The following is a 20,039-nucleotide window of genomic DNA, read 5'->3' as shown; positions in this document are numbered from 1 at the left end:
CCCTTCCGTCGTTTTTCATCACCGAAAAACTGACCAGGCAATTTTAAATGACACCTGGCACTGTAACGGTTAGATAACGTGGCCAACTTTTTTAAGGCATCAATTTAACCCCTTACAATTTGAACATAAAACCTAGCGCAGCCCCAATTTCCCCAAATTATAGTAGTATCTCCAAAAGTTGAGAAGGATATTGAGGAGCAGCAGCCAAGGCTCAGGTAGTTCTAGCAGAGCTCGTTTGTATGGTGGCTGGGTGAAGAACGCACACCGTGACAGAGGTGAGAAGGTTCCGCATTGGTGCGGTTGTGGGCTGCATCCTATTCTTCAGTAGTCTGGGACGGATTCCAATTTAGAGAGATCATTTTATGGATGTCCTAACTATAACGTGAGTTGGTTAAATTATTACAAATTGATTGTGTCTTATTTCTCAAATTCTTGTTGGTTTTGTAATTGTTCTTCCTCTCAATTTTTTTGGGATTTTTGGTGTTGTAGACTGCCGATAAAAAATGGTGCGACCTTTTTAAATACGCAGATATTAAAAAAAAAAAAGAAGAAACCATAGCTGGATAAAATGAAATTTCAGTCGATGAAAACCATAGACCATTGGAAAATATCTAAACTTTTGCTTAGCATCTTTTGAATATATAAGAATAGTTATAATATATCTAAACGTTTTTTATTGAGATGATGAGCAATAAAATCAGACTCTATTATGCTTATGTAGTAATTTATCAGACAAATATATAGTGATTATTATTTTATATAATAACCAAGAAAATTTTTAACTAAAAACTATACCTCTAATAGAATAGATGTGGTTGTGAGATGCCCATAAATCTGTAGTCCAAGAACTAGGATTCATATTTATACAACCTTTTGTTTTTTAAATGTAATCAATACTTCCAACATATATATATTATTCAGTTTCAATTATATTGCTAAGTGCTAACCAAACCAAGGCACCTCTATTCCGAAATTCTCAACTTAAATTCTAAAGTCTTGAAGAGGATTGTTTCCAAGGCCTTTGGCTTTAAAGTAGGCTGCATACTCTGCAACTGTGGTTTCTTTAAATTTCGGAGGATTGTCTTCAGATAATAATTCTTTTATCGGACTGACGAGCTTTGTTAATGGAGCGAGACTGTTATAGCCAAAAAAAGATGCAATAGATACTCTTGAATCATTTCTATTTGCCAACACTCTATGTTGAACACTTTTAAATCTGTCATTCGTTAGTAGCTACAATTGAAAAAAAAAAAAAAACAAATTAGCTTAAGTACTTGTGCAGTACCAAATTATGCAAATCTTTTCATGCATTTTGAGCTTTTTATTGATATAAAGTAACAACATATGTTTGAACTTAGAACTGGAATCACGGAAAAAATTTGTTTATTGATAAATATAAGATTAACAATAAGAGTTAACTACCAAATCCGTATTTAAAAGATTTAGGTATTGCCAAAATAGTATCCAAAAGACCTTATTGATAAAAAGATCCCTAAATAATTTTAAAATTTGATAAAAAGTTATCAAATGTCAACTACTATCGTTTTTATTAATGAAAAATCTTGAAGTGACTAACAGAATAGATGCATTTGATTATCTTTGTCAGAATTTTTGTAAATAAGAATTTAAGAATTTTTTTTATCAATAACTTCTTTGAGGTGTCATTTTTTCAGTCCCTAAAGTTTTTGAGAATCAATTTAGTAGTTAACTCCTAATAGTAAATATAAAGCACGAAAAGCACATACAAACGCAGTAGACATTCTTAATTTAGTACTATGTCTTAATAACAATGTTAATGCCTTTTTTCTACCATACATATGTAGGTAACAGGCAACAGATGTAAACAACATCCACAACAACTGTTACATAAATATGAAGCATGAACACATTAAATAGAGTATGATATTTATGTTTTTGAAACGAGTTCATATTGAGAGTTAACTTTTTTCGATCAACATCGGTCAAAATTTTAAATTTTAAATTTTAAATTTTATATTCCAAATTTCAATCTAAAATTCTAAATTTTCTAAAAATAAAAATTAAAAGAAATAATTTTACAAAAAAAAAAAAGTTGACTAATATTAATTATTTGAAAGTCGATCTTTGTACTTTCTCGTTCAAAACATCTTAGTATTTGACAAAAAAAAGGTACTTGTTTGATACGTATTATTTAGTTATTTTTTATTTTATTAGTTTAACAACGACTCAAAGATATGCTAAATATCGTATCGAATATTTGTGTTGGTATAATGCATTTTACGCTATAAGGTAGTGTTTGTTTTGAGGTACTGAGACAGAGACTGAAAGATTGAGACTCAGTATTGTGTTTGTTAGTTCAGAGACTGATACTAAAATTTCTGTCTCTGTCTCTAAAATTTCAGTATTTCAGTACCTTCAAAAAGTAGGGACACAAGAGACTGAAATTTTTAGAGATGGAAACTGAAACTTTAATAACATTTTATACCGAAAATACTTTCATTTCAATTAATTAATTCCAATTTCACCATTTGTGCAAATTAAATTAAAGTTTCATTCTTGTTTCAATTCCTGTCTCCCATTCTGCATCAAACAGAATACTGAGATTTATTTCAATCACTGTCTCTTACTCAGTCTCAGTCTTTTCGTCTCTGTCTCTCCACCAAACGCTACCTAAAATACCATATGCAAAAAGAACAATAAAGAACTTACCTGGAGAAGATCACCAATATTAACCACTAAAGTTTCAGGCACAGGGTGTACATCAATCCATTTGTCGTTATGAAGAATTTGGAGGCCACCAATATGGTCTTGGAGAAGCACAGTAAGAAAAGCGCCATCAGAATGTTTGGTGGTTCCCATAGTGAGTTCTGGCTCCGGGCAAGGGGGGTAGTAATGGCCGGCACAACTAATTTGATCAGTACAACCCAATTTCATGTCTCTTAGATAATTTGAATGCAGATTTAGAGATTCTGAAAGTAATTCAAAGAGTGTGATTCCTAATTTCATAACATTATTCCCATACTCTAAAAGTATATCCCTACAAAAAAATGACATGATCAATAAGTAAGGAAATAGATATAGGATTTAAATTAATGTCCTTATTTAATTTCTTTGTCTAACTAACTATGCAGAACATAATAAAATAGAACATTAAAAATAAGACACAAAAAATAAAAAAAATTAATATTTTTATATTTTGTTTAATAATAAAATAAATATAAAAAATAAATTATGAAAGTTTAATTTATTTTTATTATATTTTAAAAAAAAAATATAATAATAAAAAATATAATTATAAAAAATTAATATAAATAATAAAAAATTAAAAAAATTGTGTCCTTTACTAATATTTTTATCTTCTTTCTATCAATAAAACTATCAAAAATTATTTTTAGTGGTTATTTATTTTGTTTTTAGTGGCAATAAAAATAGCTGCTAAGATATTAGCCGTCTTAAACTTTGTCGCTAAAAATTTTAGCGACAACTTTTTTAGTATCCGCAAAAAATATATAATTGTCATTATAACATATAGTAATAACTGTAAATATATAATTGTCACAAAAACATAAATTAAATAAGACATACAGTTATCATTATATTATTATATTATTGTCACTGGAAATTTGTCGAACAAAATAATTTTTGTTGTAGTACAAAAACACAAAATATATCAATTCAATATCCGAAAACACAAATAAATGTCTCCACCTCCGTATACTCTCTCTGAACATATATATGTTTGTATTGGATTCTATTGCTGTGTGTATAACTTTATTTTTAGTTCCAAACACATCCTAATTAAACATACCAAGATCTCAAGGGTAAAAAATTTGAAACAGTATGCATATAAATGAAAGAATATGAACATAAATATACCTGCATACTTCTGGCAAGTCTTGAGGTTTGCCAATCAGAGGAACTATTTGGCATCCAAAAGAATCTCTCCAATTGAGTGCTGATGAAGTATAAAGATCAAAATTACTATTATAAAAAAATGGCTTCGTATTATCACGGCTATAAACCTCTTTCTTAACCTCAACATCTTGTTCAAAGAACCTTTTAATCCCCTCTTTCATCTCCTCAAGAACACTCCCAGGGATGCCATGATTTACCACTTGGAAGAAACCCCATGTCTCAGATGCTTCCCTTATTCTTGAAATAACTTGTTGGCGTGTGATTGGATCTTTGGCAACACCTTCAAGATCTATGACAGGAATCAGGCTGTGCTCTGTGTTGGAGGAATCTGGGAATTTATCAAGTGGATGATAAAACATAGTTGGAATCTTTGTAACACCTCCATCAACAAGAGCCTTAACACCGCCTTTTGTGTCATCAAATGCCTTCAGTTCACTCATCCTATCATCACAATTATTGATCATCTTCACTATTGTGCCTTCTGCTTCTTCACTCTCCATCTTCGTTAATCACCTATAATTTTTTTGTGTTTTTTTTTTTTTTTTGGCGTCTTCTTAATGGCCTATAATGTTCAACATGTTATATATCCTGCTAGATAAGGTTATAGAAAATAATCATGAAAATATTAATCTAATAACATTAAACCACGAGGTGTAATTTGCATTGGTATATAATAACTTATCTCGTCTCTCAATATTATATAAGAGATGACTTTGAAAATACGCTTGTGAAAATAACATTTTATTATCGGTCATTTTCTCTTTTCCATAATATAATGCATAAACTCATTAAGATAGCTGACAAGTTTTCAATTATTGGTGGTGGCTCGTTTTTTTTTTTCTTTTTCTTTTTTGGTGGCCTTTTTTGGCAGACCTCCAATGTCACATCACTATACCGACTAAATTATTGTGTTGGATCATGGATGCATCATAAGCAAGGTTGCGAAAACCGAAGTGGTCAATGAACCGATGAGACAACTGGTTCATTGGTTCAATGGTTCGACCGAATTCAACCGGAGTTCAATCAGTTTAATTAAATATTAAATAAAATTATTAAAAATTTAATATATAATTTTAAATATTTAAATTCAATAATTTCTAAGTCAAAAAATTTTAATATAAAAATAATTTTAGAGTTATACTTCAACATGAGACTAAAAAGTATTATACCTCAAAATTTGATATTAGTAATTTTCTTAAAAAATTTATTAATAAGGTTTGGTTGACTAATGTATACTAGTTAAACACGGACAAAATTACAACTGCACAATTATAAAAACTCATAACAATGAACCAAAAATTAGAGAGATAATCATGGTGGATACAATTTGTTCTTAATGCATAATATAATTTTTTTTCTACAATGAAACCAGAAGCACTAATAATTTTTTCCTCCCCTGATTGGTTAGCTGCTAAGCTCTAAACATGTTAAGAAACCAAACTAGTGAACCTCTAATACAGCAGCATTAGGAATGTAACAATATAATCGGCAACAACAGCAGATCCCAGGTAATAGAATGTGGTGGTGTACTGGTGTCTTCATTGACAATTTGGAATACACCAATTTCAACTTCTAGATGGACCTTCTTCTTCCCAAGCTTCTGTTCTAACATTAACCCGTTCACCAATAAAGTGAATATATTTCCACTTGAGCCCATATCGTTTTGTAACCAATTTACTCTTTTCTTCTTGGCCAAGTTTTCTAAAGGCATTTGCCACTCGTCTGACCGTATCTTCATCAGGTTTTACCTGCAACTCCTCCATGTCTGCAAAATATCTAACTTACAAACATGATAGCTCCATGTCAAAGCATAGAAGAATTAACCTTATAATTGCTGAACAACTTGCATCAAGGTATAGTAAGATTAATAGTACAATAAAAATATACCTCAATCATCTTTTCTGGCAAATGATGATGATCATATAATGTGACCATTCTAGAAAACAATCTCTTTGAGACAGAACATGTGTGAGCATGTACAATCATATTCCACAATGCCATGATTGATTGAATTGGGTAAGAAATTTGTCATGGCTAAAGAAGCTTATCCGAATCCAAAATTCTGAAATCCAAATTACAAATTATATACAAAATCCAAAATCCAACTTTTAGAATGATTAATTCATATAATTCAGAATTCAAATCAAGAATACAGACTAATTAATTCATATAATTAACTCTTTGTGATTGCTCCATCTTCAATGTACAACAAAAAAAAAACTAAAATCAGCAAAATAATCAACAAACTCCACCATAAAACTAAAATCAGCAAACTCCACAATAAAATCAGGAAACTTCACAGCAAAATTATGAACAAATTAACTCAGTAAACTTCACGGTAAAACTAAAATCAACAAACTCCACAACAAAATCAACAAACTCCACAGAAAATTATGAACAAGAGGAAGGGTAGAGCTTACCGGCGGCAAAGAGGAAGGGGAGTGACGGCGGCGACAGAAGAGACGGCGACACCGGCGAATACAGAGAAAGAGCTCGAACAGAAGAGAGGAGATGCGGTGGCTGTGGGGCCTGCGGGGCTGTGGTGGCTGCAGGGCTGCAGGGATGCAGTGGCTGTGGAGGTTGTGGTGGCTGTGGAGGTTGCGGTGGCTACGGGTTCCAGGCTGGGGGGCTACGCCGCTAGGGTTCTTTTCTTTGTCTTTCTTTGAATTTTCAGAGAGAAGAGATGAGTGGGACTAGGGACTAGGGGGACTGGGCATCGGGTAGCTATTTAGGTGTTTTTTTTTTTTTTTTTCTAAAGGGCTCAAAACGGCACCGTTTTGGAAGGAGTAACTAAACCAAAAAATCGCTAAAAACCGGACGGTTCTCCTGGTTTACTGGTTAACCGCCGGTTCGACCGATTTTTTTACCGATTTTTTGTTAGACGATTTCTGACTTTACCCAGACCGGCTAGATGACCGGTTCCCGATTATTTTGGTTGAACCGGCCGGTCCGGTTCGATTTTCAGAACCATGATCATAAGGATAAACTACAAATATTAATATAATTAAAAAACTCAAAAGTGATACTATAAACTATCAATATAAATAAGTTTTTATTAGTCTTTTAATTACATAAAACTTAATTTTAAATTTACTTAATATATATAATATATATAATATTAGATACTTTATTTATTATTACAAAATTTTAAACTCCCATATTCTACATACTACTGTTTATCATTGAATTATCTGTTATACACTTATACTTTTAATAATTAATAGAATTTAATTTTAATATATTAAAAATTTAATTAATATTTTATATAATCGTTTAATTATATTTATTATTTTGGATGACCATTCACGTGATTAATATAAAAGATATTTATTTTGATCATATAGTGTTATATAATTAAATGCACATATAAAATTATTTTGCATTGTCAAAATATCAAAATTTAATTTAATTAATAAATAAATTTATAATTACCTAAATTTCTATATTTTAAATAAAATTGCATTTAACCAGAATCACAAATAAAGAGTAATGAGTAGTGGAGTATATTTTTCAAAATTTTCAAAGATAAACTTTTCGTTTTTTTTTAACAGTGCATTTAATTTATATTATTCCATAGATTTTGCTTTTTGTAGAGATAATTTTTTATCTATATTTAAAAAAGTAAAAGTAATGTTTAATTTTTATTTCTATTTTTTAAGAGTTTAAGTAAAGAAATTCAAAAATATTTGTTTAAAATATAAAAAATAAAAAAATCAACATTTTGATGTATTATATATCATATTTGAAATAAAATATATGTTTATAAATATTTGGATAAAATAATTTTATATAATAATATATTTTTAACAAAATTAACTACTACGATATTTTTTATTTTTTTAACAAATAATCTAAATATTTTCAAGTAATATAAAATAATTAAATTACTTATTTTATATTTTATAATTAAAAATAATAATGCATAATAATTTAATAACTAATATTAATAAATAAAAAATATTGTTGTATGTATTTATATACTTTATGTTTATTTATTTTAAAGGAAGAAAATATAATTGTCATTTTTAAAATATTATGTATTAAGATATATTTATTTATGTATGCACTAATATATTATATATTTATAAAGTCTATCAATACTCTTTTTTTATAAGATTTTTTATTCTTACTTAATAAAATCTAATGATTATAAATCCGATTTTCGTACTGTAAGCCACACATCCTCTATGCAGCATTTTCCATTCTCAGATTGTTGACTCTCTCTGCTTGTATTTCCATAACACACTCCCTCAATTATTTCTTTCACTCTCACTCGTGCCTCATTTTCCAGACCACTCTCAATCCCATTTTTTTCTTCTCTTCTTCTATTGTTGCTGCATAAATTCAGTAGAGGAAGAAAAAATTGCCACAATCAAAATTTGAACAATGTCAAGGAGACAAAAAATATAAGAAATTAAACGTCTAAAATTTCACATTGTTAATATCTTCATCATCTTAATTGTGTAAGTTTTTATTATCAAATATTTTGATTTAATAAAAATAATAATGATAATGTTAGAGATGAGTAGAAATATTATATTAATAATTATTAAGATTATATATATATATATATATATATATATATATATATTGAATTAATTATTATTGTTATGAATATATTATTTAGATATTTAATTAAAGATTAACGACTTGTGGTTGTGCACATTTTTATTTTTAATATTGGGTTAACAATGGTGTTTTTTTAAATTGTGATCTATTGTGAATAAATTTAGTGAAATTTAAATAATAATGTGTGCGTGCGCGTGCGTGCGTGTTAATATTTTTTAAAATTATTCTGGTTATATAAATAGAAAATAATGAATAAGAATTATTATTATTATAAAATGAATAGGTTTTAGACATTAGAAAATATAGTTTTAATGTATCTAATAATAATTAGATTTATATTTTAGATTCATTTAAGGTTTATTAATTATTATTAGAAGCTAATAAATATAAATATGGATATTTTGTAAAATAGATTTAGCATATTTCAAGTTGTCAATAATATATTTGTTAATAAGATTATATTTTACTAGTTATGTGATAATGAAAATGAGATATTGTTAATTTAATTTGTTAATTAAATATAGTTATTTTTGTTTAATGTGATATATGGCTACGTTTTGTAGAGTTCACGGATGTTGATATGTAACCACTTAATGCCGCCGGATCCGTACAATCAAAGTGTGGAGGGACATTTACGGTAGACTAATTTTATCACATTTTTTAGATTAGAGTAATTCAATGTTAGTCAGCATTGGCTAATGCGCTGATTGAGAAATGGCGCCCTGAGACTCACACATTCTATTTTCAGTTAGTGAGTGTGCTGTGACATTAGAGGACGTGGCAATAATTCTTGGTCTTCCAACAAATGGTCTTCCAATTACAAGACCGACCTTTAGTAATTATAAGGCCTTAGAGGCCGAATGCTTACACCAGTTTGGTGTTGCACCTAGAAAGCCAGATTGTAGAGGAAGTTTCATAAAATTGATGTGATTTTAAAGACTGAAAGATCGTTTAGTGTTGACTGATGATATTCACATTCAGAGGTACGTCAAGTGCCATATATTGTTATTATTTGGGACCATTCTATTTGGAGACAAGTCTGGGACAGTGGTGCACTGGAATTTTCTGCTTTGTTTCGTGACTTCACTGGGATCATACAATTTAGTTGGGGATCAGCATGCCTGGCACACCTGTATAAAGTATTGTGTAGAGTATCTCGTGTTGGCTGCAAAGAGATCGATGGTCCACTGACACTTTTGCTTACCTGGGCTTGGATCCGTCTACTATTTCTTGCGTTGATTCCTGGAAGTCCTCGACTCTTTCTAATTGTAAACAGGTAAAATTAATTACTATTTGCTTTGAAAAAGTGCAGCACATTGTATTTTAAATTTGATCAATAAAAGTTAATTAACAAATTGTCTGATGTCAAGTGGCGTAACTAGGAGCTTACTGATTGGCCTTACAGATTTCATTCTCTTGCTCACCTTAGGAGGTTGTTGGATGATCTGCAAGAAGGACAAGTATGTTGTAATAAATAAGTATCTGTTTTTGTTTATCCATATTATTATTTGGTGTGTAATCCTTTTTTACTTTCAATGTGTCTAGTTTATTTGGGAGGCTTATGCAATCGGTCGCATTGAGCCAGACGTGATTCCTGTTGACATCCGCTAACATTCGATTATATGGAGTGCCATGGTGCCGCTGATACCTTTCAAATGCATTGAGTGGCATGCATCCGATAAATTGAAGAGAAAAATTGGTTTGACCTAGGGCATTTCTCATCAAGAGTTGGATCTAGGTGAAAAATATGGCAAAGCACTGACAGGACCCAAGAATCAAGATTGGTCCAGAACCCACTCTTTTTGGGTGATGTAATGGACGAATCGGTAAGTCATGTTCTTGCTGAGCCCCTAGTGCCTTCACATCATCCTTTGAAAATTTACATGCATTGGTATCGAGGTACATATAGTGTCCACTTGCATTTATCAGACCTCGTATTTCAAGTAAATCAGGAGAGAAATTTAGTGCATAATCAGGAGAATCAACAAGAGCAACCACCACCACCAGCACCACCACATTCACAGACACAAGCACAACAAGAGCCTGAATATTTTACACTATATATTCCTGACACGCATTCTCCGGATTAGTTTACACCATCAGTCCCATTACATCTACAATATTGGAGCGTCCCACAGTTTGAATCAGGGGATCAAGGTTTGTTTAGCCAGCTACTTTCATGGTTCCAGTGCCAAGTCACTCACATTCAGGTAATTACGGAGACATTTTTACTAACTTGAGGGCGCACCTGAGTGGTATTGCTTCAAGTAAAAGGTCCTTGGATTCGAGACCTTGACCTCACACTTCCTCTGAAAATTTCAGAGGTAGACTATTTGACGACTCGAGTAGGAGTGATGATGCCATGGGAGAGATCATACAGAACGGGAACCCATGGTGTATTCCGATGGGTCTAATTTAGGAGAGCAATAAGGCAGTTGACGATGAGGCTGATGACTACCTGGTAGACCATCCGGATGAGGATGAGAATGAGGATGAAGATGATGATGACGATGATGATGATGAGCCAGGCGGTCAAAATGATGAAGACCGTCGCGATGATCCAGCACTTAGTGTAGGTAAAGTAATTTCTTGGAATGATCATTTTGATAGAATACTACCTGATAGTCTATTTTGTTTGATTAGTTGGTCATTGAATATGTTGTATTTTGATAGGTACAACCACAAGCGAAAAAGAAAAAGGCTACAACCTTAGACTTGATCCTCCACGTCGGAGCGTTAATCGATTTACTCCATCCGCTTTTAACAGAGTTGCAAAGATGTGCAAAAAATTATACAAAGATGTAAAGTGGGCGATGAGAAAATAATATGTTTGTTGTTGTTAACTATTTTAGTTAGAATGTCTGGATCACAAAGTCATACAATAACATCACAAACGAAATGAACTAACAATATATAAAAATGCCAAAGTCATACAATAACATCACAAACAAAATGCAACAACAATGGGGATTTTTTTAATTCCATTTTGATGATTTTGTATTTGAAATTTTGTTTATAATTCTAATTTTGAATTTTATTTTGATTATTTTGTGTTTATTATTATAATTTCTATTTATTGTTCTGATATTATGAAGAATGAAAGTGATTGTTTCTGTATTGTTAAGGGTTTATTACTTGAGTTTGCATTAAAAACATTGTTGATGTATTGTTAAGGGTTTATCACAATTTAGTTTGAGGTTTTGAGAATTTTAACTAGGATTGAGGTTGGTGTGGTTAGTTTCTTTGTATAATTGAATTTTCACTTTGAAAATGATCATGATCATATCAGGAAGACTTAGAAATACCATTAGTTATTAGTATTCTTTTAGTTTTTTAAAACTTAGGTGGTGCTTTTTTGTTATTGTTCTTTCTATTTAGCTTCAGCTTAGGACTAGTGATGCCTATGCTATCATTTGAAGTAGTTCATGTTTAAGTATTTTTCTAAATTTGTTAGTTGTCAATCCAAATCTTAGAATGTATTTCATGAATATATTTCATTACGAAGTCATGTGTAACATATATGAAATTGGTAATTTCATTATTTTTTATTGTACTACCACTAAATAATGTTATGTAGTTAGAAAATATAGACACTAGAAAGCTAGATTGAATTCATTTGCTACTTAGCACAAACCAAAAAGGTTCCTAAACTGAGGTTTTTGCAAAAAAGAGGTATCTCAAAGAATAATTTTTTTTATTCAAGTTTTCTTAGGCAAGGCTATACTGTATTAAGAATTTAACACAGACTTGTATCCAGTTGTAAGAAAAAACAATATTGTTGTTTTTATTAAGAGGCCATCAAACTATGAAATGATCTATTTATTTAAGTTTGACTAATTTTTCTCATGTTTAACATATATAATTTTGTCGTATGAACAGATAGTTGATAAGAAGAATATAGAACAATATCAATATCCTACTCAATTATTAATTAATAATATATTACCGTCGAATTTACTTGAAAAAAAATCCAACAGTAAAAATTTCCAGTAGAAATATTTCAACAGTAATTAGCGATGAATGAAAAAATTCGACGAAATTTTTAAAAACCACAACTCGGCAAGTGCACCGAATCATATCAAGTAATATCACGGTGAGTGAGTCATCGTTCCCACAAGTATTAAAGGACTAAGAAACAATGATTAATTGACTATTCTAATTAGACAAATCAAATAAATAGAAGAGTGAGGAATTAAAGTAAACGAGTGATCAGAGAGCAATAAAAAGCAAACAGTGAATGTGAAGATAATGATGGTGAGGATGTTAAGTTTTCAGAGATGTTCATTCTCTAGGAAAATAATCCTTATGTTCATTTATTTGAGGCATGCAGAGATCAATCACGACAAATCATAAATAATCAAATTCCATTTTTTTTCCAATTCAATTTCTCTTTAACCTAATTAATTGCAAATTCCCTAGTCAATTATTTAAGAAAAGAGGTGAAGCGCAATTCTGATTTTATTTCAAATAAGATTCAAGAAGAGTCCTTAGGTTGAATTATATGTCACTTATTTAAACTAGTCCCAAACAATTGAAACTTAGAAGAAAGAATGATTTCCAAAAGTTTTATAATCCAAATTTTATGTCACTTATTCAAATTAGAGCAATCGAAAATCATAAAGTGTCGCACACTCTTTGAAACGTTATTCCTAGTTAAATCAAAAAGTAGTGAGAAAGAGTTTTCAAGCTATTGAGTTTAGAGACTAAACTATGATTAAGATTATGACAAAATATTATTGGGTTATTGTCAAATTATTTGTGTAATTGGTTGTATTTAGTGTGCAGGAATTAATTTAAATAAAACTGGCCCAAGAAGAAATGACACAAGCCATATAGCATCCGGCCCACACACACAAACAAGGTCATAAAGCCCAAGTATTGGTTCACCTTGAACAAAAGCTTTCACAAATGTTTTTTATCAGAAAAGAAATCATAAGGAAAGAAAGAAAGTGTCCTGTGATCAAACCTAAGCCCATATGGTGGTCTATAACCAAAACTTACTCTCCTAAACTTGAATTTCGTTTCATTTGAATTCATTTTATTTGAACACTCTATACCACTAAAACCAAAACTCTCTCTTCTCTCTCTTTTCTCTCTTTCACATCACATCACTCTGAAACAAAAAGAAAGAATGGAAAAGTTCTGGAGCTAGGACAAAAAGAAGAACAAAAAGCTAGTTTCTAAATTCAAGAAAGAAGAGAAGGTAAAAGGGGCTATAGCAAAAGGGAGGATCCCATCAGAAAAGAAAATAACAAAAAGATTGTTTTTCTATTTGTGCTTCACCAAGGAACGTTGAAGAAATCCTCTATGTCACAAGCACCATTCTAGAAAAATGAAGAAAGTAAAGTCAATGGTGCTTTGCTGCTTATCAATGGTCAAGAAACAAACTTGGGGCCAAAGTAAGGATGCACAACTCATATTCAAGAAGCAAGATAAAAAAGGATGAAAGAGAAAGGTATGGTTACATGTCACTGCTTCTGCCCTCTCTCTCCTCTGAACACCGCTGTTGATTCTGATTTTTGGAGAAGAAGACAAATAAGGTGCTGATGCAAGATTTCAATCCCTGGAAGCTTCACTCCTCTATAATAGGGGTGAATGGCCAAGGATTGAGCAATGAGTGGAAAGCACTTAGTTTGGATCCTCATAGCTCTTTAAGCTGTTTCAATTCTTCTCTGATGAGCGGATAATTTATACCCTTTTTGGCATTATTTTTATATAGTTTTTAGTATGTTTTAGTTACTTTTTATTATATTTTTATTAGTTTTTATGCAAAAATCACATTTCTGGACTTTACTATGAGTTTGTGTGTTTTTCTGTGATTTCAGGTATTTTCTGGTTGAAACTGAGGGACCTGATAAAAAATCTGATTCAGAGGCTGAGAAAGGACTGCACATGCTGTTGGATTCAGACCCTCCTGCACTCGAAGTGGATTTTCTGGAGCTACAAAAGCCCAATTGGCGCGCTCTGAATTGCGTTGGAAAGTAGACATCCTGCACTTTTCAACAATATATAATAGTCCATACTTTGCCTGAGATTTGATGGCCCAAACTGGCATTAAACGCTAGACAAAAACTTTCTGGCGTTAAACGCCAGAACTGGCACCAAAACTGGAGTTAAACGCCTAAACTGGCACCCAAGTTGGCGTTTAACTCCAAGAATGGCCTATGCACATGAAAGCTTCAATGCTCAGCCCAAGCACACACCAAGTGGGCCCCGAAAATGGATTTTTGCACTACCTGCACTTAGTTACTTATTTTCTGTAAACCCTAGTAACTAGTTTAGTATAAATAGCACTTTTTACTATTGTATTCGGACTTTTGATCATCTTTACAGACTTTGACACTTGGAAACCCTATTGTTCACGTTTGGAGGCTGGCCTCACAGCCATGCCTAGACCTCTTTTTACTTATGTATTTTCTACGGTGGAGTTTCTACACCCCATAGATTAAGGTGTGGACCTTTGCTGTTCTTCATGAATTAATGCAAGTACTATTGTTTTTCTTTCAATTCACGCCTACTTCTTCTCCAAGATATACTCTTGTACTTAATTCAGTTATGTCAAAATAAAGGGGTGACCCATGACAATCACCCACTATCTTCGTTACTCGCTTAGCCAAGATCCGCATGCCTGACAACCACAAGCAGTCTACATGATGTTCAACGTAGTCATTGGACGATAGCCAGAGTATATTCTCTTGGGTATATAATACACAGACCGAGTCCATGAGATTAGTATCTTCGTGGTATAGGCTAGAACCATTGGCAGCATTCTTAAGATCCGGAAAGTCTAAACCTTATTTGTGGTATTTCGAGTAGGATCTGGGAAGGGATGACTGTGACGAGCTTTAAACTTGCGAATGTTGGGTGCAGTGACAGTGTGCAAAAGGATATAAAGATCCTATTCCGATGCTAGCGAGAACCGACAGATGATTAGCCGTTCGGTAGCTGTACATGGTATTTTTCATCCGAGACGAGAAATCCGACAGTTGATTACCCGTGCAGAGATCGTACCTGGTATTTTTCATCCGAGAGGATCCTACAGCTTGCCATGGAAGGGAGCACGCATGATTGGAAGAAGACAATAGGAAAGCAGAGGTTCAGAAGCAACAAAGCATCTCCAAACGCTTATCTGAAATTCCCACCAATGAATTACATAAGTACCTTTATCTTATTTTCTATTTTATTTATCTTTTAATTATCAAAACGTCATAACCATTTGAATCCACCTGACTCAGATTTACAAGATGACCATTGCTTGCTTCAAGCCGACAATCTCCGTGGGATCGACCCTTACTCACGTAAGGTATTACTTGGACGACTGAAAGAACTTGGAAGATTGATGGTTTAGAGGTTATAGTAAACTCTCGTTGCAAGTATAGTTACTAAACCAAGCAATCAACCTTTCTTACAAAAGTTTTGGTTGTCACAAGTAACAAACCCCTTTAAAATTGATAACCGAGTATTTAAACCTCGGGTCGTCTTCTCAAGAAATTGCAGGGAGGTATGTTCTTATTATTGGTTATGAGTTTTGTAAATTGGGGGTTTTGGAAAGAAAGAGCAAGTAAAGTAAGATAACAAGTCGTTAAAATAATAAATAACAAAGCTCTTGGCAAGGTATAAGAACTGAAAGTCCTATCTTAGTTATCCTTATCAATTGTGATGAGAATTGGATTTTTCTCCCACTTTGTTAACCTCTAACTGTAAAGGTAATTTAAGTGGATGAATTAATTTTTATTCCTCAGATCCTAGTCTTTCCTTGAGAAAAGTTAGAGTTATTGGAACTCGAATTAATTCTTGAAGAATTCCAATTTTCAATCAACAATGAGTTTGATAACTCAAGTGTCTCCAATGACTCAACCAAAGCCAAGAGGGAAAATTCTAAATTAAATTAAAAGCATCAATATAAATAACGCAAAGCAATCTTAAATCTGAAATACCTCAAATAATATTAATTAAGAAAATCATAACATGAATGTAGCATAAACCAGATAGGCAACATAACTAATATAAGCATTAAAGTATCTGAAAGTAAGAGTTAAATATAAAGTAAAAGAACATTGAACCTGGGATTGAGAGGCACTCCTAAAACTAAGAGAAATCCTAAATCCTAATCCTAACCTCTCTCTCTAAAAACTACATCTAAATCCTAAAATTGTGAATATGAAAAGCTTGTTCATGAATGGATGCATTCCCCCACTTTATAGCCTCTAATCTGTGTTTTCTGGGCCGCAAACTGGGTCGAAAACAGCCCAGAAATCGCTAGAGGAGAAATCTACCACGCTGATTTTTCATCACTGTGATGCGTCCGTGTGGATCACGCGTTCGCGTCACCTAGCGTCAGGGCAACTATGGCATATTATATATCAAATCGAAGCTCCGGACGTTAGCTTTCCAACGCAACTGGAACCGCATCATTTGGATCTTTGTAGCTAAAGTTATAGCCGTTTGAGTGCAAAGAGGTTAGGCTGGACAGCTTTGCAGTTCCTTCAACTTCTTGTATTCCTTCCACTTTTGCATGCTTCCTTTCCATCCTCTGAGTCATTCCTGCCCTGTAATCTCTGAAATCACTTAACACACATATCAAGGCATCTAATGGTAATAAGAGAGGATTAATAATAAGTAATTTAAAACCATAGAAAACATGTTTTCAATCAAAGCACATAATTAGGAAGGCAAATGTAAAACCATGCAAATAGTATGAATAAGTGGGTAAAGAGTTGATAAAAATCACTCAATTAAGCACAAGATAAACCATGAAATAGTGATTTATCAACGACCCATTGCACGTGCTGGTTAGTTGTGCGGAGTTGTGAAAAGTGTGAATCACGATTTCCCACACCAAGTTTTTGGCGCCGTTGCCGGGGATTGTTCGAGTTTGAACAACTGACGGTTCATCTTGTTGCTTAGATTGGGTAATTTTATTTTATGTTTAAGTTCCTTTTTATTTTTATTTTCAAAAAATCATTCAAAGAAAAAAGAAAAATATATTTAGTTTTCTAAAAATTTATCAAAATTTTCAAGAATGAATTCCACCTTCGAGCTTCATGATGGTATGTTAAAGCTTGGCTGGCTATTAAGCCATGTCTAATCTCTTGGACCGAAGCTTTAACATATCATATTCATTGGATTGTTGTATGTAATTGTTATGCTAAAGCTTGGCTGGCCATTTGGCCATGTCTAATTCTTTTGGACCGAAGCTTTAGACTAACATTGCACGATTCCTGGAATTCTTATTAAAAATTTTGAATTTCTTTATTTTCTTTTTCCAAAATAATTTTCGAAAAATACAAAAAAATTTAATAAAACCATAAAAACCAAAAATTTTGTGTTTCTTGTTTGAGTCTTGTGTCAAATTTTAAGTTTGGTGTCAATTGCATGTTTTAATTTTTCTTTAATTGTCGAAAATATATGCATTGTGTTCTTCATTGATCTTCAAGTTGTTCTTGATGATTTTTCTTGTTTCATCTTTAAATTTTCTTGTTTTGTGTCTTTTCTTGTTTTTCTTGTGCATTTTCGAATTCATAGTGTCTAAACATTAAAAATTTCTAAGTTTGGTGTCTTGCATGTGTTTCTTTTCTTAAAAATTTTCAAAAATATGTTCTTAATATTCATCATGATCTTCAAAGTGTTCTTGGTGTTCATCTTGACATTCAAAGTATTCTTGCATGCATTATTTGTTTTGATCTTAAATTCTTATGTCTTGTGTCATTTTGTTGTTTTTCTCTTTCCTCAATTAATTCAAAAAAATCAAAAATAATATCTTTCCCTTATTTTACTCATAAAATTCGAAATTTTGGGTTGACTTGGTCAAAAATTTTTTAAAATTTAGTTGTTTCTTATTAGTCAAGTCAAAATTTCAATTTAAAAACTTTATTTTTTCAAATCTTTTTCAAAAATCAAATCTTTTTAATTTCTTTCTTAATATTTTCGAAAATTTTAAAATTTATTTTCAAAATCTTTTTCTTATTTTTACTTCATATTTTCGAAATCTTTGCTAACATTTAATATTTTGATTCAAAAATTTCAAATTTGTTACTTTCCTGTTAAGAAAGGTTCAATCTTTAAATTCTAGAATCATATCTTTTAGTTTCTTGTTAGTCAAGTCATTAACTTTAATTTTAAAAATCAAATCTTTTTAATTTTCTTTTCAAATCTTTTTCAAAATAAATGTCAATCATATCCTTTCAAAACTTAATTTCAAATCTTTTTCTAACTTCTTATCTTTTCAAAACTTATTTTCAAATCTTTTTCAATTAACTACTTGACTTTTTGTTTTAATTTTAAAAGTTTACTATTTCTTATCTTTTTCAAAACCACCTGACTACTTTTCTCTTTCTAATTTTTGAAATTACTAACCACTTTTTCAAAATTCTTTTTAATTAAATTGTAATTTTATTTTATTTCTTTTAATCTTTTTGAATACTAGCCAATAATTAAAATAAAAACAAAAATATTTTTCTTTTCTTATAATTAATATTCGAATTCTCTCTCTCTCTCTCTCATCTCTTTCTATTTATTTTATTTATTTACTAACACTTCTCTTCTAGTCATAATTCGAACCCTCCCCCTCTCTCTGTGTTTGAATTCTTCTTATTCTCTCCCTGCCTCCATTCTTCTATTCTTCTACTCACATAAAGGAATCTCTATACTGTGACATAGAGAATTCCTCTTCTTTTCTGTTCTCTTCTTTTTCATATGAGCAGGAACAAGGATAAGAACATTCTTGTTGAAGTTGATCCTGAACCTAAAAGGACTCTGAAGAGGAAGCTAAGAGAAGCTAAAGCACAACACTCTAGAGAGGACCTTACAGAAATTTTCGAAAAAGAAGAAAACATGGCAGCCGAACCCAATAACAATGGTGGAGATGCAAGGAAGATGCTTGGTGACTTTACTGCACCAACTTCTGACTTCTATGGAAGAAGCATCTCAATTCCTGCAATTGGAGCAAACAACTTTGAGCTTAAGCCTCAATTAGTTTCTCTAATACAGCAGAATTGCAAGTTTCATGGACTTCCATTGGAAGATCCTCATCAGTTCTTAGCTAAATTCTTGCAAATCTGTGACACTGTTAAGACCAACGGGGCTAATCCTGATGTCTACAGACTTATGCTTTTCCCCTTTGCTGTAAGAGACAGAGCTAGGACATGGTTGGACTCACAACCTAAAGAAAGCCTGAACTCTTGGAAAAAGTTGGTCAATGCTTTCTTGGCCAAATTCTTTCCACCTCAAAAATTGAGTAAGCTTAGAGTGGAAGTCCAAACCTTCAGACAAAAGGAAGGTGAATCCCTCTATGAAGCTTGGGAAAGATACAAGCAATTGATCAGAAGGTGTCCTTCTGACATGCTTTCAGAATGGAGCATCTTATGTATATTCTATGATGGTCTGTCTGAATTGTCCAAGATATCATTGGACCACTCTGCTGGTGGATCTCTTCATCTGAAGAAAACACCTACAGATGCCTAGGAACTCATTGAAATTGTTGCAAATAACCAGTTCATGTATACTTCTGAAAGAAATCCTGTGAATAATGGGATGACTCAGAAGAAAGAAGTTCTTGAGGTTGATACTTTGAATGT

General features: G+C 31.8%; 1 protein-coding gene and 1 non-coding gene across 3 annotated transcripts; both read right to left on the bottom strand.

The window, feature by feature from the left end:
* Window positions 1-775: 775 nt before the first annotated feature.
* Window positions 776-4,675, bottom strand: LOC112771780 (1-aminocyclopropane-1-carboxylate oxidase homolog 1). Of its 2 annotated transcripts, none has more exons than XM_025816597.3 (3): window positions 3,856-4,675; window positions 2,689-3,016; window positions 776-1,233 (listed from the first exon to the last, which is right to left on the bottom strand). In XM_025816597.3, the coding sequence occupies exons 1-3, from the start codon at window positions 4,392-4,394 to the stop codon at window positions 982-984; spliced, it is 1,119 nt and encodes a 372-aa protein (XP_025672382.1). In that variant the 5' UTR covers window positions 4,395-4,675; the 3' UTR covers window positions 776-981. The 2 variants fall into 2 exon arrangements, with proteins under 2 accessions (XP_025672382.1, XP_025672383.1); XM_025816598.3 differs by having other exon boundaries at window positions 2,689-2,884; window positions 3,856-4,609.
* A 15,026-nt stretch (window positions 4,676-19,701) lies between these two features.
* Window positions 19,702-19,809, bottom strand: LOC112774405 (small nucleolar RNA R71). Its single transcript, XR_003188897.1, has one exon. It is a non-coding gene; the product is annotated as a small nucleolar RNA R71 (small nucleolar RNA).
* Window positions 19,810-20,039: the final 230 nt, after the last annotated feature.

This window comes from Arachis hypogaea, chromosome 18, assembly GCF_003086295.3.
Source record: "Arachis hypogaea cultivar Tifrunner chromosome 18, arahy.Tifrunner.gnm2.J5K5, whole genome shotgun sequence".
In the NCBI taxonomy this organism is placed as follows: Eukaryota; Viridiplantae; Streptophyta; class Magnoliopsida; order Fabales; family Fabaceae; genus Arachis; species Arachis hypogaea.
Note: the sequence above shows the minus strand (reverse complement) of the source record. Positions and strands in the feature narration are given on the sequence as shown.

What these genes read in the sequence shown, in the direction of transcription:
- LOC112771780 (XM_025816597.3), bottom strand. Translation starts at nt 4,394, where the DNA reads ATGGAGAGTGAAGAAGCAGAAGGCACAATAGTGAAGATGATCAATAAT. An exon ending in GACTTGCCAGAAGTATGCAG is followed by an intron (nt 3,017 to 3,855) that starts GTATATTTATGT and finishes ATTTTTTTGTAG; the next exon opens with GGATATACTTTTAGAGTATG. An exon ending in ATATTGGTGATCTTCTCCAG is followed by an intron (nt 1,234 to 2,688) that starts GTAAGTTCTTTA and finishes TTTCAATTGTAG; the next exon opens with CTACTAACGAATGACAGATT.